Source organism: Pan troglodytes, chromosome 14, assembly GCF_028858775.2.
Source record: "Pan troglodytes isolate AG18354 chromosome 14, NHGRI_mPanTro3-v2.0_pri, whole genome shotgun sequence".
Lineage (NCBI taxonomy): Eukaryota > Metazoa > Chordata > Mammalia > Primates > Hominidae > Pan > Pan troglodytes.
The window spans coordinates 29,814,385-29,837,036 of NC_072412.2; the positions used below are offsets into that span (position 1 = coordinate 29,814,385).

Sequence of the window (22,652 nt, forward strand, 5' to 3'; positions counted from 1 at the left end):
CCAAAGAATATCGCAAGGATTTGGTCCCTTTATGCATCCTGAGACAGATGAATGTGTGGAATGGCAGCTGGTGGGCAACAGAGCGATATTGGCATGGTGGTGATACAGGGAAATAGTTTCATCGTGTTAAAAGCCATGGAACAAAGATACATAATGGCTGCTCCGCAGAAAAATCCACGTCCCCTCTCCAAAGGGCCTGTTTTACTCTGATGTAAAAATTGGGTCAGATAAATTTTCATATTAAGCTTTTTGTTGAGTAAACTTTTGTAATAGTCCCCAAAACCCCCACTAGAACAGGATGAGAATTAACGTTTTATTCATACCTAGGACTTAAATAATTTAATGTAAGCAAGTGAGTATGAGAACACATCTGTTTCCAGTCTTCTATCATTGCTTTATATAAATTATCTGGTTTTCTCCTCACAGTAACTCAGTGAGGAAGATCCTAGTGTCCTCATTTGGCACGTATGGATATGACAGCTTGAAAGGGGTTAGATTGATTCCCAAGATGACACACTGTAAGTGGCAGAGTCAGGAGACACACTTAGGCTCTTCTGGCCTCTAAAACTTTCTTGCTCACTGTGGTATACTCCTTAATCACTACCTGGGTTTTAAATAATATAAATAACCTTGCTGATTAAAATCAGCTTAATTGTAGCTTCTCTGGAATCCATATCTTAGTTGTTTGACAGTTTTCAGTTGAGTATGTTCTGTGTGTTAGGAACTCAGGCACTGGAAATAGTGTATCTTTGCCAAATTTACTAATTAGGTAGAGAGATAATACATGAACACATAATAGAGGTCCAGTGACTTCGTAATTAATCTGATCTTTGGGCTGCTTAACATTAGCTTTGAATGCAAGATGTTAAATGCATTTTAGAGATATATAGCACAAACTGTGAGAGCTCAAGGGAGGGAAGCCACTAGCCGCTTTTGTTTGCTTGTTTTTTAAAAATAATCTTACTTTGTTCTAAAAATAAAAGTAGTTATAGAGGGAAAGCTAAAATGAAGTGACATTTTCTTAAATATGTTTTAATATGTCATAACTTAAAACTTATTTCCACTTAATCTGAAGGAGAACTGTCCAGCAAATTCCTTTGTTTTTGTGAAGCTGTTTTTAGTGCCAGCATAAGGGCTTTTTACTCAACTTGGAAAGTGTAACCCAGAGTCAGTTAAAAACATAGTCTTCAGAGGCAGATCTCAGGTCTGTTATTTATCACTGTACTCTATGTGTCACTTTCCCCATCTGTAAAATGGGGATAACAATAGCACCTGCCTCTGAGAGTTGTTTGGAAGATGAGTGTCCAGTGCCATGCCCTTTGCACATAGTAAGTGTTCAGAAATGTCAGATGTCATATGGAGAATTAACACTTACTTGCTGAGACAGTCTCCTTTTTATAAACTAAACAATAGGAGCCTTTACATAACAGTTATCTTTGAAAATTTAAGAATTTAGCAGAAATCAGTGCATTTGTTGATATCTTTATGTTGCTTTGCTTTTAAAATGTTAACCTCCCTGACTACTGATGTTTTTAACAGACAGTGCTTTCTCACAAGATTTATAAGTATTTGCTATTGTTTAGAAAGGAAGCTTGTATCTCTTAAGTAGCTGCTCTTTAAATTACAGATATTTTTATTAAAGTGGATGCAGTTGAGGTTTAGTGTACATCTTTAAAGGTCATCTTTTTAGATGGCGTTGCTCCCAAGTATTCAGACTAAAGTGCAAATTTAGAACTTGTGTGACCTGTGAAAACAAAATTTGTTCACAATTAATGCTGTGTGTGTGTGTTTTTTTTTTTTAAGGATTAAAAAAAGTTAAGTTGTATGTATTCCTGATTTTATGTTTGGAAACATCCCCTTTTCGTTTTTGGTTGTCTGTAATGGCTAGCCAGTTTGAGTTATTTGAGTAAGGGGTGAGCTCTTAATAAATTTGACAACCTTAGAACAGTGGTTCTTCACTAAGGGCTATTTTTTCCCCCTTGGGACATTTGGCAACATCTAGAGACAACTGGATGCCGTTACTGGCATCTGGTGAGGAGAGGTCAGGGATGATGCTTAACATCCTACAGTGCACAGGACAGTGCTTCACAGCAAAGACACTGGAAAAATGTCAGTGATACCGTTGAGGAACCCTGTCTTTTTTTCTTGCTTCATCTCATAGTTGAAAGATATGGGAAATTAACATGGAGCATCTTCACAGAGCTTCTTTACTAGGGGTGGGGAGGAACATTGCCATATTAACATGATTTGGGGAAATAAGAAAGTATGAATCACGAAAAAGGGGAGGAATACTTTTAGACATTGGTTTAAATTAATGTAAATGCATTTAACATTAATGAATTTATTATGTCATTTTTTTATAGGCATATGAAGAGTCTGGTCACCTTTACAAATGTCATCCCTGAGTGGCACCCACTTAATGCTGCCCATTTTGGTCCATGTAACAACTGCAACAGTAAATCACAAATAAGAAAAATGGTATTAGAAAAGTGAGTTAAAATTGTCTTATAATTTTTAGTACAAAATGAAGGTGGATTTACATTTTTCTTAATGTGTAGGATTGAAAATGGTGACAACAACTTACCTTTCTGAAATTTGAGTTAACATATATTTCTGGGTTGCCAACTGCCTCGCTCTATCTGGCCAGTGAGCCCACTGTCACGGTGAAGCCACTGAAAAGCCAACTTAGGCTGACTCTCTGGCCCCACTCTCCTAGTGTCTTTCCTTCTTTTTGCCTTTTTTCTCCCTTTAAGGATATCAAGCTTCAGTTTTTCTCTCCTCTGCCAAGTGTATGGAGTTTCTAGAATTCTTGGATTTCCTTAATCAGATTTCAAGAACTAAGATGATTCAAAGATAAGCCACAGGCTCATCTCTCTGAATTTCCATCTTCTCCTAGATCTCAGCATGCTAATTCCTCATCATCTTGAAAGCTATCTAGTGGCCTTGAGCAGTTATATTTTCATTATATTTTGCCAGCTTTTCTGTTTGTCCTCAGTTGGGGAGGTTGGTCAGCATTACCTTTTCCAGTATTACCAGAGAACCATCTCTTTAAACTCACAGGTCAGTTCCATCTCAGGCCATTTCCCTCTGTCTCATTAATGCACTCACACATGTACACAACCTCTCTACTCTTCATTTTCAGTCTAATCGTACATTAAGGAAATGTTTTGAGGTCTAATTTGATGTAATAAAGAACCGGGAACATTAACCTTTATGCCCTTGAATGTGCCAGAAACCCTTCAGAATCTTTCCTAAAGGTTTATTCTCATTGAAGTAAGAAATCCTCAGTTTATCAGTGCTTACAGGCTCAAAAGGGAAAAAGGGCAGTAGTCCCCTGTTCCCTCCCCCAGGTATCTACTTTAAACCTTCAAATTAAGGTAGTATTTACTTTTACTTTTCAAATTGATGTGCCTATTCTACCGTAATGCGGTCTGTTCTCCTTTTATAGTAATTGAGACTAGGGTTCTCACACCACCACCTGGGCCCCATCTCTGTTTAGCCTTTCCCTGTCCTTTCAATGCAATTGCGTATTTGGCTAACTCAGTACTCGGTGTTTGCATTGTTATTAATATACATGTGTTATTCCCTCTTCAGCCAAGCAGTATATATAGTTAGGTTTCACTTTTACAATTCTTTATTTTTCCGGGAATTGTTACTTGCCTTGTTTTCATTTGTTTTATTATGTACTGTGAGTTTTTGCCAAATACTTTAAAGACTTATTAATAAATTTTCAATACTCAGATGCTTCACAGTTTTTTACTCTGTTCCTCTCCCCTTTTTTTCCTGGAACTCTTTCCTGCCACCTTTCACTCTTTGCTGCAGTCTGCGCTGGTTCCTCTCTGGGCCTGCGGCATAGGGTGCTCTTTATTATGTACACACTTCAGTCACTATCGTAGTTTTTAGCCCAAGGCCTCATCCCCACATTCTGTCACATCTGTTGCCCATAAATATCCAGTCCTTTAGGGGTTCTCTGGGAAAAATAAGCTCTTCTTTGTCATCAACATATGCACTCCACAGTACTCATGTCTTCACTTTGCCCGTTCTGCTGGGTAAGGTGCCACTTCTCTGTTTGCTTTCTGTCCTCTAAATATTTGACTTCTTATTTGCTTATTTTCCTTTCTTTGTCCTTTTGGACTCATATCTTTTTTGCCCCTCACTATTATTTGATAGCATTTGTGTAGGAGGGCGAAGTGGGAAGGAAGAGGAGGTGTCTGTATCTGTCTGAAGATTACAGAAGTCTGTAATCTGTCTTGGCTGCCAGGTGTCAGTTTTGAGATGTAAATGTTGATGATGAGGTGAGGAGAAGAGCAGCAGAGCATGGGGTCTGCCATCCTGCCCTGGACCATGGCCTGCTTTAGGCTGCTTGGTGTATATGATTTCATCTAGCTGTTCATACCTGCTTTTTCCTGTGCCCCAGCACTGAACATAGACTCGTACCATTGTTTTGTGTAATCTGTTAATTGGTTGCATTGCAGCATATATATTTTTTAACTATACAAATAAGTTGCTTCCCTTAAAGATTCATGCTCTGATCTGGAAATGGATTCATTAGGTAAAAGTCTTTTAATGGAAAACGTGTTTTGAGTTCCAGTGGGCCAATTTATGAGCAGAATTTATAATGTGGACATTTCCTGTTTTCTTCAAAAGTAAATTGAACTAGTGTATGAAGTTTCACTTAAATTTTAAATGCCAAGGTCTTTATATAAGTCCTTTGTGTTTTTTTAATTTTGAAATTTGTATAACTTGATTTGTTTGTGTCTAATGGAATTTAGAAATAAATTTAATATAGTTTTTAGGGCTAACCTAAAAGTAATTGGGTTCATCATGGTGTCATATGTAATTAAAACATATAGAATCCTAAAAACTAATTAAGTTCCTTGGACACCTTATCTCAGATAACCCACATCTCTAATGTCTCCCCATTGGGAAAAGAGTCCATTGATGAATCAGGTGAATTATGCCTAGCGGGCCCAAATCTGCTACTTTTCTTTAAGTTGTTTAGGAGTTACATTCAGACCGTGGTGACATGGAGCACCAAGAACTTAGAATCAGATTTCATTTTACTTGACAAACTCTTGAAAGGTCACTGCCACAGTCTCTCTTGAGTGCAAGGCTATGGCTACGCTTTGTAGCACAGGGACGCGATATTTCTCTGCTATCTTTGGGTAGCAGAGGTTAACACAGCTCCCTTGTGCTTTCCTTCTCTCTTTTCTATTTTCTTTTCTTTTCCTAAGGATAGATCTTTAAATAGGAGGAGTTTAACCCCATGTTAGGTGAATGCAAATGGATCTTAGCCTGATGTCTCCTGTTCACTTTTGGTTCCAGTTTGGTTAATTCCTTTCATCCAATTTTCCAGTGGTTGAGGGAGAACCTAACTTGCTCTCCTCGACTCTGAGCATCATCCTTCACTGACAGTTCAGGCATTGTGGGTAGGAAGAAGTCTGAGAACAAAACCTAGGGATAAAGTTTAGTAGAGATGGGGTTTCACCATGTTGGCCAGGTTGGTCTCGAACTCCTGACCTCAGGTAATCCACCTGCCTTGGCCTCCCAAAGTGAGGCTGGAAATAAGACATGCTGGAATTGTAAGTAGGACACTAGAGTCTAGGGGAATCAAAGAGGAAAATGAACAGAAAAGGGAAGGGGAAGGATATTATTTGATTGACTCCAAGATGCTACTGTTTGTAAGTTTTACCATTTTAAAAATATGCCATTAAGAAAGAAATGCTGGCCGGGCATGGTGGCTCATGCCTGTAGTCCCAGCACTTTGGGAGGCTGAGGCGGGCAGATCACCTGAGACTAGGAATTTGAGACCATCCTGGCCAACGTGGTGAAACCGCATCTCTACTAAAAATACAAAAATCAGCTGGATATGGTGGCACATGCCTATTGTCCCAGCTACTCAGGAGGCTGAGACATTAGTACTGCTTGAACTGGGGAGGCAAAGGTTGCAGTGAGCAGAGATTGCGCCACTGCACTCCAGCCTGGGCAACAGAATGAGACTGTCTCAAAAAAAAAAAAAAAAAAGACAGAAATGCTGCTTATTTAACTGTGTTCTGTCAATGTTAAGGTGTATCCTGACTTCAGAGATGTTAACAAACGGGAAAAAATTTGGAATTCATTAGGCATTTGGAACTTACAAAGTTTCGGCCGGGCATAGTGGCTCATGCCTGTAATCACTTTGGGAGGCCAAGGCGGGTGGATTACCTAAGGTCAGGAGTTCGAGACCAATCTGGCCAACATGGTGAAACCCCATCTCTACTAAAAATACAAAAATTAGCTGGGTGTGGTGGCATGCGCCTGTAGTCCCAGCTACTCAGGAGGCTAAGGCAGGAGAATCGCTTGAACCCAGGGGGCAGAGGTTGCAGAGAGCTGAGATCGTGCCCTGCACTCCAACTTGGACAACAGAGTGAGACGCCATCTCAAAAACAAACAAACCAAAAAAAAAAAAAAATTTTCATAGTTACAGAAAGTAGTATGGAGGCCATACCGAGATTTTCGACATGGTAGTAAAACTCTGCATTATGGCTCTGTTCTGCATCATCTCTGTTCTGCATCATTTCACTCCACATCAGGCCCTGGATAGCTTTGGTGTACTGGTCGATCTTGTGGCAGTAAGGCTAGTGTAATTAAGAGGATATTTTAAAACTTAACATATAATTGCTCTAGTTGTTGTCTCTTTTTTGCTGGTTAAGAAAATCAAATTTCTATCCTATCTGAATCTCATAGCAGACTTTGGAGATTTCTGACAAGTCATTTCTTACTACCTAGGGGAATGTACTTGTACTCAGCTAGAGTCTGAGTATCTTCTACATCCAGGGAATTGGGCTGAGTGTGGATTTTGGTCTTGGCGGTTTTTACTTTTATTAATTTGCAAAAGAATAGAAGACTTGGAATGTACAAGAAGCATAAAAATGTGTCAGGTGGTTTTACATGCGTTATTTATCACGTTAATATGTCTTAAGATATTTTCCACGTGTAAACTTATGTAAAGGCAGGAAACTAGTGAGATTTCATATTCTAGGGATCAAGAGATTGTTTTAGTAACTAGCCTCAGAAAGTATCTTGAAAGGTATTATATAAGGTCAAGGAACTAAATATTAGTAAAGAGTCAGGCCAGGCGTGGTGGCTTATGCCTGTAATCCCAGCACTTTGGGAGGCCAAGGCAGGCAGATCACTTGAAGTCAGCAGTTCGAGACCAGCCTGGCCAACATGGTGAAACCCTGTCTTTACTAAAAATAGTAGTGTGTGGTATGGTGGCGCATGCCTGTAATCCAGCTCCTCAGGAGGCTGTGGTGGGAGAATCACTTGAGCCCAGGAGGCGGAGATTGCAGTAAGCTGAGATCGCACCACTGCACTCCAACCTGGGTGACAGAGCTAGTGTCTGTCTCAAAAAAAGAAAAAAAAAAGGTCAGATAGGTGCCTAAAGCCTGCATGTCTCGCTATGAGAATACATCTCAAGTTTTACTGTGGTTCATTGATTCAGACATGTAGTTCACATTTTAACCTGTCTGAAATGGTAATATGTGAAATTGATGTCATGATATAGTTTAATTGGCAGCATGTTTTCATAGTGGTACATTTTATAATTAGTGAAATCTTAGATTTGATGAAATAGATGTGATTTTTTAAAGTGGGAAAGTTTAGTGTTATAGACAGTTTGCAGGACTTTTTATTTTGTAGGTACTTAAATTTTGAGGACTTGATTATTCTCTAATAAAGTGATTGACAAGGATTAATGTATAAATTATACCTTGTCAGTCTGAACAATCTGCAGTTTGGACATTGATTCAAATTCATTTAGGCTGAATAGAATTTGATAAACTAAGTAAGTTTTGACAGCTATTTAAATATTGGGAAAGGGGATATTCAACATTTTTCTTACATCCTGAGAGCTTTGTTAAATTTAGTTATTTGAGACCCATTGGGTTCTATTTTCTGGTTCAGCATGTTGCTGTAATGGTAAAATACAATTTTGAAATTATAGTTGTCTTGAAGTTAATAATAAATTGACCAATATGTTGTATTTTTTTCTCTACTTAGTTACAAATTGAACTTTTCCTAAGTAGAACTTTTAATTTGACAGGCCCCCTTTGCTTCCTGAGGTAACTGAAATAGGCCAAATTAATGCTTTTTTGAATATCTTAGGTTTGTTGCTTTCTTTCACATGTTACCTACCCCACTTAACAAAAGCAATTAATCTCAGCACTTGATGCCAAAGAAAATTCTAAAAGGTCTGGATTTTTTCCTTGGATTTTACAAAGTAGCTACGATGGGACTTTTAAGACAAAGCTGCATTGCTGCTTACAGAGCAATTTTTGTTTAATGGTCTGTGTTAGAGTCATACTGCATGATGACTTCCAACTGTCTGGGATACCATTCTGAAAAGGGTTTAGTGTTACATACTTCTTAGAGAGAGTTCTCCATTTCTAATTAAGGCACACATCTGGAGGTGCTCAAGAAAAATTAGTGCAGTTAGCCTTGGAAGTGTTATGTGTGACTAGTTCACTTCAGACATCTTTTGTATAATCAGACACATGGCATTAAATTTATTTAACTTCTCTTGCTTTTCTCTCCCACAGAGTATCTCCCATATTCATGTTGCACTTTGTAGAAGGCTTACCACAGAATGACTTGCAGCACTATGCATTTCATTTTGAAGGCTGTCTTTATCAGATAACTTCTGTAATTCAGTATCGAGCAAATAATCATTTTATAACTTGGATTTTAGATGCTGATGGTAAGTGTTTAGAGGTTTTCTTTTAAGATAATTGGCATAGAAACTAAATTCTAGCATGTGGGGACTTTTTGGTTTTTGTTTTATAAAAAAAGACAAACTTTGTCCTGACTCTTTCTCTCTCCATTCTCGCCTTTGCCTTCTGCCCCTCCTCGCATCTATTAAAAGTAATGGTTTTAGTATCCTGTCTCATTTTTTCCTTTCCTTACATCATGTATTATAGGTAAACACATGCGCATGTGTGTATTTCTTTTTTAGACAAAGGATGAGATTACTACTGTTAGCTCAGTTTTTTTTCCCTACTTAACATCTTTGCTTTTATTTTTTAGACATATTTCTAAGACTATTAAACATTAGACTTACGTAGCCCTTCTGTCATTGTGAAATACATAGTTTACTAACAGTTACCATCAAGATAAAGCCTTTATTTAAATAATTAAACTTCTTAGTGGAAAGCTAAGTAAGCACAGTTTATGGATTTTGGGAATTTTTGCCTTGCATTTGTCTGATGTGGTAAAATATTGAGTTTGTTTTTCTCATAATGTTCACTTTGTCTTAGACAAGATAACTCAATCCCCTTAAAGGGTTGTATCAAGCCATTGATAAGGGCTCACTTTGATATAACCATTTTCTGTTATTTAGACACTCTTTCACACTTCCTATTTTCCTCCCGGGGATGGTTTGAATGGATGACACAATACCATATTATAAAAGCACTTTACAAACTGTAACTTATGTTATAAATGTAATTATTACCTTAAGGTTTTACCCTGTTTCAGATTTGAGTGGAAGTAGTTCTTTACAATACAAAACAACTTATTTTAACTTTTTTTGCATTTCAAAGAATGACCAATCCACTTCAGGTGCAGCATGGTTTCCAACCCTGACAGCATGGAAGAATCATTTATTTAGCTTCTAAAAATGTCCAGGCTGTACCCTAGACCAGCCTTGGGGATTAGGCCCAAATATCAATGTTGGGTGTTTTTGGTATTGGTTTTTGGCCCGCCTACCCGCCCTTCCTTCCTTCGTTCCCCTCTCTCATTCTCTCTCTCTCTCTTTCTCTCTCTCTCTCTCCTTCTTTGCTCCTTCATTCCTTCTCTCTCTCTTTTTTTTTTTTTTTTGAGACAGCATCTCACTATATTGCCCAGGCTGTTCTCAAACTCCTTGGCTCAAGTGATCCTCCTGCCTCAGCTTCCTGAGTAGCTAGGACTACAGGCACATGCTATGGCAATACTGTTTTAAACATTGTTTTCAAGGCTCCCCAGGTGATTCCAGTGTGGGTCATGTGGTAGAGAACCACTGACACAGGCAAACAAAGGATACATAAAGTTGTCTATTTAATGGGTAGTTGCAGGTAGTAGATAAGAGTGTAGCCACATAAACCACATGCTTAGTGAACGGTTTTGTTTTGTGTGTATGTGAGGGATTAGCATCTCTGAGTATATTTTGTTTTCCCTTTTGAAACTTATCAGAGAATTCATATGTCTGTTATGTGACTAATGCTCACATTAAAAAAAGTTATGTGACTTTTTAAAATTCATATGTCTTTTTAATTCATTTATTCATTCATATGTCTGTTATGTGACTAATGCTCTCATAAAAAAAGTAATGCTCAGTTTACTTTTTTTATATCAGATCATATATATATGGTTTTTTTTTGGAGATGGAGTTTTGCTCTTGTTGCCCAGGCTGGAGTGTATTGGCACAGTCTTGACTCACCGCCACGTCTGCCTCCCGGGTTCAAGTGATTCTCCTGCCTCATCCTCCTGAGTAGCCGGAATACACGCATGCGCTACCATGCCCGGCTAATTTTGTATTTTTAGTAGAGACAGGGTTTCTCCATGTTGGTCAGGTTGGTCTTGAACTCCCAACCTCAGGTGACCCACCCGCCTCGGCCTCCCAAAGTGTTGGGATTACAGGCATGAGCCACCGCACCCGGCCATGTCTTATATTTTAATAAATATTTTAATTTGGTCTGTAAATTTTTCTTTTTGGGGAATGTGTTTTAAGTCTGTGTTGAGTCCTAGACATTTGTTGTCCTCAGATAGTCACTAGTGATACCTTAACATTAACCAGCCTGTTGGCAACTAAATTGGCCTGAAGTGACAACGAAGGAAAGATCTCTTTCTCCTTTCTTAATCTTTGCATTCCTTAAGATTACTTCTTTGTAGGAAGGCTTTGAAGCCTGGTGGCAAGTACCCTTTATCCCTCACAATCTTAAGATAAGGTCTTTCTGAGCATTAAAAAGTGACTGTGGGAGATATGTCAAATGAGTTTTCTGTGTGTGCTCTGAGAAATCTTTTTTTCAAAAAAGGATAGATGTACGTGTATAAGGAAAAGAGAAACTGAGCGCACTTTCAATATTTAAGTAAGTGTCTCTAACATGTTTTGCAACATAAAATGACCACTGTGTTGGTCGTTACTTCTCTACTGCTAAAACAATGTTTTCTAAAATAATATACTCCTTAGAAAAAAATATAGTGCTTTGGGTGTGCACTGTTGTAATCCAAGGAATAGGAAATGTTTTGTAGTAAGTGCGATGGTGTTTGACATCGTGATTTATTAATTTATCACATTTGGTTTCATAGAAATAGAGTAAGCTACATATTTGCTGTGCCGCAATTACCATGACATTACACTTGTATCTATTTCTGTTTCATAGATGTGTAGATATTGATATATACAGTGGAAGTATGGATTGTTTTGATAAGTTTCTAATGAAAGTACAGATATTTGTTGATTATTTATTAAGAAAGGTTGTTACTCATCCAAGCCCGCGGTTAGCTTTTCCCAAATTATCATGTGGTAGTAAGTAAAATGTAAAGAAATATACCCTCCCTTAACCCCACACCACCTGTTAGCACCTAGCCACCTTCCTTTACTTCTCAGCCGTACTTTTTGTATTTTTTTGTTGTACTGGTAAAATATAAATAACATAAAATTTACCATTTTAACATTTGTAAGTTTACAATTCATTGGCATTGAATACATTGTGTGCAACCACAATGCTGTGCAACCACCATCACCATCAGGACTTTTTCATCAACCCAAACAGAAACTACTCATTAAACAATAACTCCACATCCTTCCACCCCAAAGCCCTGGTAACCACTATTCTACTTTCTGTCTCTGTGAATCTGTCTATTCTAGATACCTCATAGAAGTGGAATCGTACATTATTTGTCCTTTTGGCTTATTTTACTCAGCATATTTTCAAGATTCATTTGTGTTGTGGGATGTAGCAGAATGTCATTCCTTTCTAAGGCTGAATAGCATTGTATGTATTATCCATTTATCTGTTACGGACATTTGACTATTGTGAATAATGCTGTTCTGAACATTGGTGGACAAGGAACTGAAAGTCCCTGCTTTTCATTCTTTTTGGCATAAACCTACAAGAGGAATTGCTGGGTCTTAATGGTAATTCTGTGTTTAATTTTTGGACGAACTGCCAGACTGTTTCCACAGCAGTTGTACTATTTTACATCCCCACCAGCGTTACACAAGGATTCCAATTTCTCTACATCCTTGCCAACATTTGCTATTTTCTATTTTTTTTTAAATAATATCCATCCTAATGGGTGTCTTTTTTTTTTTTTTAAAGGAATGGTTTAAACAGGTTACCTTCTTACTCCTCATTCATGCTTTAGTTGACTACATAAGGACCCCTCTCCCTATGGCACCATTGAAATTGTTCAGGCAAAAATAACTGCCAGTGACCACACTGCTTTAAGTAATGGACTTTTCCCAAGTTTTGTATTAATATTTCAGTATTTGGCAGTGCATCCTACTCCTAGTTTTTAAACTCTTCCCTTGTCATCTATCATCTCATTCTCTCTTGACAAATGTGAAAATGGAAGCTCAGAAATAAAACAAGGATTAAAATGAATATTGATCCATCAGGTAACAAGCTTCATTTATCATGAAAACATATATGTATGAAACATTCTGTTTTCTGATATTATTGGATAAATTAGGTGATAACCAAATTCTAAGTTCCAAAAATTAAATATACTCTGTCTAAGGACTTTAACATGGCAGACAATGGTGACAAGGGCAAGAACATGTTTTAGAGTCTTCTCCTTTGGTCGGTATTCAATGATACAGCAGTTGAAAAGGCCAGAAGAAAGTTAACCTAGGATGGTGGTTTTTGAATATCTAACTTTCACTTCTTTCCCATCTTCCAGGAAGTTGGCTGGAATGTGATGACTTAAAAGGCCCATGTTCTGAAAGGCACAAGAAATTTGAAGTTCCTGCTTCAGAGATACATATTGTTATTTGGGAAAGAAAAATATCCCAAGTGACAGATAAAGAAGCTGCCTGCCTTCCACTTAAAAAGACTAATGACCAACACGCTCTCAGTAATGAGAAACCAGTATCTTCAACATCGTGTTCTGTGGGTGATGCTGCCTCAGCTGAAACAGCCTCAGTAACTCACCCTAAAGATAAATCAGTTGCCCCTCGTACTCTTTCACAGGACACAGCTGTAACTCATGGAGATCATTTACTTTCAGGTCCAAAAGGTTTGGTTGACAATAATATTTTACCTCTGACACTTGAAGAAACTATCCAGAAAACAGCCTCAGTTTCACAGTTAAATTCTGAAGCTTTCCTGTTAGAAAATAAACCTGTAGCAGAAAATACAGGAATTCTCAAAACCAATACTTTACTATCACAAGAATCACTAATGGCTTCTTCAGTATCAGCTCCATGTAATGAAAAGCTTATTCAAGACCAATTTGTGGACATAAGTTTTCCATCCCAAGTTGTAAATACAAACATGCAGTCAGTACAGCTGAATACAGAAGATACTGTAAATACTAAATCTGTGAATAATACTGATGCTACTGGTCTTATACAGGGAGTGAAGTCAGTAGAAATTGAGAAGGACGCTCAGTTAAAACAATTCCTTACACCAAAAACTGAACAATTAAAACCAGAACGTGTCACATCTCAGGTATCTAATTTGAAGAAAAAAGAAGCTACAGCAGATTCTCAAACCACAACATCTAAGTCATTACAGAATCAGTCTCTGAAAGAAAATCAGAAGAAGCCATTTGTGGGAAGTTGGGTTAAAGGCTTAATAAGCAGGGGTGCTTCTTTTATGCCGCTCTGTGTTTCAGCTCATAATAGAAACACTATAACTGATTTACAACCTTCAGTTAAAGGGGTAAATAATTTTGGTGGCTTTAAAACTAAAGGTATAAACCAGAAGGCCAGCCACGTATCCAAGAAAGCTCGTAAGAGTGCAAGTAAGCCTCCTCCCATCAGTAAGCCACCAGCAGGCCCTCCATCGTCTAACGGCACAGCTGCCCACCCACATGCTCATGCTGCTTCAGAAGTTTTGGAAAAGTCTAGAAGCACCTCATGTGGAGCTCAACTCAACCACAGTTCTCATGGGAATGGTATTTCTTCAGCAAACCATGAAGACTTGGTGGAAGGTCAGATTCATAAACTTCGTCTAAAACTTCGTAAAAAGCTAAAGGCAGAAAAGAAGAAATTAGCTGCTCTTATGTCTTCCCCGCAAAGCAGAACAGTTCGAAGTGAAAATCTAGAACAGGTGCCCCAGGATGGGTCTCCAAATGATTGTGAATCAATAGAGGACTTGCTAAATGAGCTACCATATCCAATTGATATTGCCAATGAGTCTGCATGCACCACTGTTCCTGGTGTTTCCCTGTACAGTAGTCAAACTCATGAAGAAATTTTAGCGGAATTATTGTCTCCTACACCTGTTTCAACAGAGCTGTCAGAAAATGGGGAAGGTGACTTTAGGTACTTGGGAATGGGAGATAGTCATATCCCACCACCAGTACCAAGTGAATTAAATGATGTTTCCCAGAACACACATCTGAGACAGGACCATAATTATTGTAGCCCCACCAAGAAAAATCCATGTGAAGTTCAGCCAGACTCTCTGACAAATAATGCCTGCGTTAGAACATTAAACTTGGAGAGTCCAATGAAGACTGATATTTTCGATGAGTTTTTTTCCTCCTCAGCATTAAATGCTTTAGCAAATGACACATTAGACCTACCTCATTTTGATGAATATCTGTTTGAGAATTACTGAATTAATGCTTGTTAACTTTTTTTCATATAATATTTATTACTATTAGAAGAACTTACTATGTGTTCAGGTAGTGTTTATACACTGGACTTGTGTAATTACTTGTGTAATAACCATGAACAAAATGCAAGGTTTGACCTTTGGTTCTGCCCATGAAGCATGTAATCTTTCTTACACATTAAAATCATTTAATGTGTTCTCCTTTTTGGTTTCATTTTGTTCTTGTGAGAGTATGAGGATTTCAAAATGTTAAAGATGAAAAGTGGCGTCTAGTTTCTGACAGTTTGTACAGTTGGATGCATTAAATTTTTAGATTTGAAGTTTTGGTTATGTTAGTGTTATGAGTGATCTTTGGGGTGGTTTTCTTCCCCTGGAAACCTGTTGCTCGTGGCACTTTGCCCATGGTGCCCGAGTTCTTGTCCTGTGTCCAGATATGCAGACAAATGAAGGGTGAAGAAGAAGAAGAGGAGCTTTATTTAGTGTTAGAACAGCTCAGAAGGAGACCCACAGTGGGTAGCTCCCCTGTGTCGGCGGGCAGGTCGTCCCTCAAGTGTTCAGCTCTCAGCAGAGAAAAGGCCCTGGAGAGGGTGACTCCTCTCAGCTCTCAGCAGAGAAGCAGCCCTGGAGAAGGTAGCTTCTGTTCGCAGGCAGATTGTCCAGAGGTCCTGCTGCTCTCAGAGGGGGCCCTGGAGAGGATAGCTTCTCTCCATAGGCAGGTTGTTCTGCCGTCTCTACAGGTCTCTGAAGCTCTTAGCAGAGAGGGTAGCTCCTCCCTGTTGCTGGTCGTCCCACCCTCTGCTCAGTTTTGGCTGAGCCTGGGGCGTTTTACGGGCCTCAGAGGGGAGGAAGTGCATACTTACTGGCCCATGGGTGGCCACAGGCAGGCCTGGAAAAGGCACCAGTTCCCACTCCTACAGGTGGGACTGGCAGCCTGGCCCTCAGCCTTCAGGCCCTCCCTGTTCATGGCTTCCAGGCTTACCCCCCTGCTTTGATCTGAGAGCCGGTGCCAATAGCAGGGAGAAGCCAAGCTGCAGAGGCAAGCACTTCCTAGCCTGCAAAAGCAGGCCCCCAAAAGTGCAGGGATGCCTGAGTCTGCACCCGCACCCAGGAGGGTGGAGATCCTGCCTGCTCCAAGGAACAGGCAGCCCCAGCCATGCCTGGCTGCTGCAGCCGGAATGATAGCAGGCTGACTGGAGCACCTGCCACCATCATTAGTTCAAGAGTTTATGCAGATTTAAGTTGTATATGGTATATGAATGTATGACAGTTTTCCTTATGGTTGTGTGGCCTTCTGTAAGAGCCTACGCCTGTTTGTTACACCAGTAGAGTGCTGTGGAATGTAAACTTTCCCTATGTCACTTATCTCCTTTATCTCTCCATACAGAGGAGGGCAAGAAACCTTATTACTTGAACTTCAGTAATGTTAAGTGATCAATAAATTATAAATAAATGATAACAGAAAAAAGTTACCTATTTTTGTGATGATGTACAAACTTTACATGTTATCACAAATACCATCTTTCTTCCCAAGACATTTACTTCTGTAACCAAAGTGGGACACCATCTAACAGTTCTGTTTTGGGAGAGAATAATAACCAGTGCTTGTGAGGCTTGTTAGATGTTGGTTGTGATATATGAGATAGATGTTATTTCATTTAGACCTCAACATTCCTGTGAGTGAGATACTTTTATCACATCTTACAGATAAGGAGACTGTACTCATTCAGTTGTGGAGCTGAGATTGAGTAGAGTGGCTATTACAGCAGTTGAGTGCTGAGCTTATCAATATATGTTCCACTCCTCAGGCTTCATTTAAAGTAGGATGCCCAAACAGCACCACTGCCGTAGAGATTTGAGTTAACAGCAGTACTTACTGAGGTTTAAGGCTGGCAGCCAATGTCCTTGCAGTAAAATTATTTGCTAGGGACTCAGTACTTCATAATCTATTTGTCAGATTTACTCCTAAGCTTCTGTGTTGTTTTATTTTTTTTCTGACAAAAGTAGTGCATATTGTCAAGGAAAAACTAGGAAAATACCAAAAAAAAAGATTTTTGACCATGCATTTTAATACTTAGTGACTACAAACATTTTCCTATTTTATGCATATAGATTTTAAATAAACGTGAGATCCTATTGTATCTGTTTTAATGGATAAACATTGTTTCACTGTTTTAAGATTCTGAGGTGATTTATACTGTCTTGCCATTGTTAACTGCAGCAGTTAGCCTTGTTGATAAATTTTTGCATGGATCCAAGTTTTGTTTTCCAGGAGTGGAGTTGCTTGGTCAAAGGAAATGCACATTTAAGGTTTTTTGATGATTGCATGACTGACTTCCCTGGGCCCTCGCCAACACTAGGTAGTAGTATTGGGAGGAAGGGGGGAACCAATCCTGGGTGTTCCAAGATTACTAGTGAGCCTGAACATTTTCTATAACTATTGTCCACTTGAGTTGTTGTTGTTTTTTTTTTGGTGGAGGCAGGGGTGGGTTTAAGAATTGCTTATCCTTTGCTTGTACTAATTATCTTTTCAACAAATATTTCTAGATTACTGCTAAGGACCAAGCACTGTTATCAGCCTGAGATAAGGCAGCACACTAGAAGGAAATCCTTGCTCCTTTTGAGTTTGCCTTCCAAACATGGAGATCAATATATAATGTTAGGTAGTAATAGGAGATACATGCAGTTGATTCATGTCATTTGTAGTAGTTATGGTCAATAAAGTTGCCTTGAACACTGAATTAGTATAAACTGAAATACTGTTCCTAGGGGAAATAGGTTCCTGCTAGCCTGTGGTCATGAGATTTTTGTCAAACAATCACTATATAACCTTTTCTGTTTCTGTTTAAAGACATGTTATTTGATCTATATGGTTGATTCGTTACATTAACATGGCCAACAGCACTGTAACTCAGCCTGAACGAAGCTTATCTGACACATGATGTTCTCCATAAGGCACATCGTAGCTTTCTGTGCTTAGGAACACTAGACGGCACTTCAGCACTGCACTTGAGGATGTTTTAAACAGTGAAATCAACAAAAAGCACAAAAAAATGCAACAATAGGCTGGGCGAGGTGGCTCACGCCTGTAATCCCATCACTTTGGGAGGCCGAGGCGGGCGGATCACGAGGTCAGGAGATCAAGACCATCCTGGCTAACACGGTGAAACCCCGTCTCTACTAAAAATACAAAGAATTAGCCGGGCGTGGTGCAGGCGCCTGTAGTCCCAGCTACTCGGGAGGCTGAGGCAGGAGAATGGAATGAACCTGGGAGGTGGAGCTTGAAGTGAGCCGAGATTGCGCCACTGCACTCCAGCCTGGGCGACAGAGCGAGACTCCGTCCCAAAAAAAAAAAAAAAATGCAACAATAACAAAGACACTAGCCCCCCAAAAATACACTTGTTTACAGTGTGAACTGAAAGAGGAAGGTGGAGTATTGACTTGTTTGACCTCAGCTGGAAATGTGCACGTCCTGTGACTCAAATTTTTCTCTGTTGTGTGCATGCATGTCCACGAATAACCACAAGAAGCACTGAAAGCATTGATTTTTAGGGTTACAAATTAATTTTAGCAAGTAAATGAATTCACAAATACGGAATCTGTGAGTAATGAGGACTGATTCTTATGTCAGATGGCACTAAATGCTATGGAGAAGAGGAGTGGATGAGAGGGAGAAGTATTTTAGACCAGGTAGACTTGGAAGGTTTCTTGGAGGTGGGTGATGTTTGAGAAGAGGCTTCAATAAAGTTAGGGAGTTCGCCATGTGATTGCAGGAAGAGCGTTCCAGGAGAACAAAAGTCATGGAGTGAGTGCTAGGCATGTGTCTGGTCCGTATGGGCTGCTATAACAAAATACCTTAGACTGGGTAAAATGTATAAATAATAGAAGTGTATTGCTTATAGTTCTAGAAGCTGGGAAGTCCAAGATCAAGGTATCAGCACATTCTGAGGAAAGCTGCTCTGCTTCATGGCTGGTTCTCTCACTGTCCTCACACGGCATAAGAGGGGCACAGAGCCCTCAACCATCTCTCCAGTGGCCCCATCTCTTAATACTGTTGGATTGGGGATTTAGACTTCACTAATTTTGGGGGGACACAAACATTGAGACCACAGCAGCATGACTGAGGACAAGGAAGAGGCCAGTGTGGTTGAGCAGAGTGATCAGTGAAGGAGAGTTAGGACATGAGTAAAGAGGCTAGCAGACACCAGATCTCATATGGCTTTGTAGGCCATAGTGAGGACTTTGTTTAAGCTGAGAATAATAGATAACCTCAGGAAAGTTTCAGGCAAGAGGGTAATATGATCTGATCTGGGTTTTAAAAGGATCACTGAAGTGGGGAGACTGTCTACAGATAATCTGAATAGGAGTCCTAGTCTATTACAATCTCCTTGGAGTTTAGGGTGGTAACTGGAGGTGTTCAAGAGTAGTTGGATTACTGTTACATTTCAAGATATGTGCATTGGCTGTGAGGTAGAAGAGGAGTCAAAATGAACTCCAGGTTTTATTGACTGAGCAATTGTGCCATTTCCTGAGATGGGTCAGATTTGGGAAGGAAAGAATTTAAAGGGGATAAGATAATCCCATTAGGAGTGTGTTAAGTGTGAGATTCCTATTAGACTTTCGAGTGGAGATGATTTAATAGGAAGATAGATCTGCAACACTGGAGCTCAGCGGAGAGGGACACCCTGGAGATAGCCGTTTGGGAATTAGGAATGTGTGAATCATGGTATAGGATGGGGTCATTTAGGGACTTAAAACAGCTCTGGAGAACAAAAATGGTGCCTTGATCTTGGACTTCCTGGTTTATAGAACTGTGAGCAATATATATATATATTTTTCAAGACAGAGTCTTGCTCCCTTATCCAGGCTGGAGTGCAGTTGCACCATCTCGGCTCACTGCAACCTCCACTTCCTGGTTCAAGCAAGTCTGGTGCCTAAGCCTCCCAAGTGGTTGGGACTATAGGTGTATGACACCATGCCCGACTAATTTTTGTATTTTTTTGTAGAGACAGGGTTTTGCCATGTTGGCCAGACTGGTCTCAAACTCCTGACCTCAAGTGATCTGCCTGCCTTGGCCTCCCAAAGTGCTTGGATTATAGGCATGAGCCACCATGCCCAGACTAAATTTCTAACATTTATAAATTATCCAGTCTAAGATATTTTGTGATAGCAGCCCAAGCAGACCAAGGCAAAGGCCAAGCACACTTGCTCCTCCTGACTTTTGCTCTTCCTGGAATGTTCTTCCTTTAGTCACATGGTTGCCTGCCTAGCTTCATTCAATAGGAGTGTGGTGCCCTGAAAATACAAGGAAGAATGCTTTTCTTTTTTTTAAAAGGAAGGGATGATTATCTGTCAGATGCTGCTGAAAAAGAGTAATAGAGTAATTGGCCACTGGCTCTGGCAACAGGGAAGTTAGCTCTGCTAACTCCACGTGAACAGTTTCACATGAACAAGTGTGAGTGGGCTCAAGAGAAGGGATGGTGAGAAAGTGGAGCTATGGACTCACTCTTGAAACATTTTCTGGTGCCTCGTGGGGCAATGTGAGGTCAAGGTTTTTGTTACTGTTCTGAAGATGGGAGAGGCTGACACATGGATGTTGTAGGTGAGAGAAGGGGCGCTTGCGGGAGCAAACTTCTCCAGGAATGGGATCCAGTGTCTAAGAGGAGGCGGTGTGACCCTAAGAGCTAGAAAAATTATTTTATTAATAGGAAAGACAAAGTACTTAGGCTCAGATGCTAAGAGATTTGCTGATAAAAGAATGAGAACGGTCTCTTCTGATTATTTTCTTAGGGAAATAAATAGATCATCAGCTGAGGGTGTGAGGGGAGAAGGAGTTGAACATGGAGGAAGACAGGTGTGAAATATTGGTCTCAGAATGGAGAGCTAATTGAATAGGGACATGCAGTGGGCTTGCTAAGCTGTGCGGAGAGCCCATGGGAAGTTTATGGTCATCAATTTAATGGAGACCAGCTAAGATGGTGGTTTATTTTTCTCCAGTTGTATTTAACTGCTCAGGTGCAGGACAGAGAGAGTAAGTGTGAAGTTAATTTCAGCCAATGTAGAGGAATTGTCAGGCAGATGGGACAAGGAGATAGAGGAGAAAAGGAATTAAGGCTTCCTGCAAGGGTAATGATTGTAGGGATGGATAAGTAAGGAACACAGGAAGTGGCTGTCTGCTGAGTGGTGGCAGAGCTCAGTGGATCAGAGCAAGGTTCAAAGAATGGCAGAGAGGCACTTGTGGAGGAAGTAAGCTGGCTAGAAAGTAGTGTGCTTGAAATTAAGCTTCTGGAGATAGCAAGGTTACAGGTGATGACAAAGTCTGCGTATGACAAGGAAACTGCAGGGCCAGAGTTGGCAAGAATTCGTGAAAAATGAGGAGAAAGAGGCACCAAGAGTCTGGGATGGCACATGGATTGTCTCTGTGTGAGGCAAAGTCATCTAAATGGCAGCAGTGGCCCTAGCAGAAAGAAATATACAGTGAGCCGGAGCAAAAATCCTCAAGGACAGGCAGAACGCCATGAAAACAGCAGGTGACAGCCAAAGGAGCAGGGGCAGGGGCTCAGTCCAAAGTGTTTCAGAGTCACTGGAGGGTTGAGTGGGCAGGGGAGGGAGTGGCTGAAATGGCAACAAGGAAGAACCTCTCTCATCTCCAGGCCCAAAAGTATGTGGAATGTGGGAGATAAGACAGCCACCACTGGCCAGGGCTGTAAAGGGACATTCAGCGAACATTCAGGTTCCACTTAGCACGACAGCAGGGAAGGGACTGTTGGCAGAAAAAAACTGGGGCAGTGGGATTAAAGACAGACCACACATTCCAAAAGGCACCGTGGGAGGGCCAGGGGGCGAGGTTAGGTCTAGGCTTCAGTGTCCTGGGAGGCTCAGTCTTCACAGGGTGACAGCGATCAAGAGTGCAGCTTAGGCTGGATGCAGTGGCTCATGCCTGTAGTCCCAGCACTTTGGGAGGCCGAGACGGGCGAATTGCTTGAAGCCAGGAGTTTGAGACCAGTCTGACCAACATGGCAAAACCCCATCTCTACTAAAAATACAAAAATCAACTGGGCGTGGTGGCGTGTGCCTGTAGTCCCAGCTACTTGAGAGGCTGAGGCAAGAGAATCACTTGAACCTGGGAAGCGGAGGTTGCAGTGAGCTGAGATCGTGCCACTGCACTCCAACCTGGGCAACAGAGTGAGACCCTGTCTCAAAAACAACAACAAAAAAGAAAAGAGTACAACTTATGAAGGGGTCTCCTGGGGAGAGGGTTTTTGGGATTCTCCTGCCTCTCAAAGTGCTGGGATTATGGGCGTGAGCCACCACACCCAGCCGAGGGAGACTGAGTTCTAATTGTTATATCTCTCTTGGGATTGGCCTCCTGGGCAGTTTAAAAGACAAGGCAAGGAATCTTTTGGAGAAAGAGACTGGGGGCAGGGTGTGTCTGAACAAGAAGTGTGAGAAGCTCTGTGGGCCTCCCTTCAGACTTGCAGTCGTTGAATTGGGATCTCATTTATATCACCTCTAGGTGTAACGATATTAAATCTTCTCTGTCATTTGGCAATTTTGGTTTATGCTTGATCATCATCTTTAATGTTTCGACATGTAGAAGTTTAACATTATTTTACATTCTTTTCCTTCTGGCATCATGTTTTAGCAAGATTGTTTCCACCAAAAGAATATATATATCTTCGAATGAAACTATGTTTTTTTTTCTTTCCTTTGCTTTCTCTTTTGGTATATGAATCTTTGATTATTTGTAATGTATTTTGATGTGTAACATTGAAGTTTCTATTTTGTACTATTTTTTCCCCAAACAGTAAACTTATTGTTCAAATACTTATTGAACAACCTTCACTATTC

At 40.2% G+C, this 22,652-nt stretch overlaps 1 protein-coding gene across 9 annotated transcripts in view; it reads left to right on the top strand.

The window, feature by feature from the left end:
* USPL1 (ubiquitin specific peptidase like 1) overlaps nucleotides 1-15,001 on the top strand; it is a 41,984-nt gene extending 26,983 nt beyond the window's left edge. For 8 of the 9 annotated variants that reach the window (XM_522652.8, XM_009426812.5, XM_063792026.1 and 5 more), the window contains 3 exons: nucleotides 2,364-2,489; nucleotides 8,580-8,737; nucleotides 12,922-15,001. In XM_522652.8, the coding sequence (XP_522652.7) occupies nucleotides 2,364-2,489; nucleotides 8,580-8,737; nucleotides 12,922-14,807 (2,170 nt within the window). In that variant the 3' untranslated portion in view covers nucleotides 14,808-15,001. The remainder of the gene's footprint in view (nucleotides 1-2,363; nucleotides 2,490-8,579; nucleotides 8,738-12,921) is intronic. The other variant, XM_009426811.5, reaches the window with a different exon arrangement.
* The last annotated feature ends 7,651 nt before the right edge of the window (nucleotides 15,002-22,652 follow it).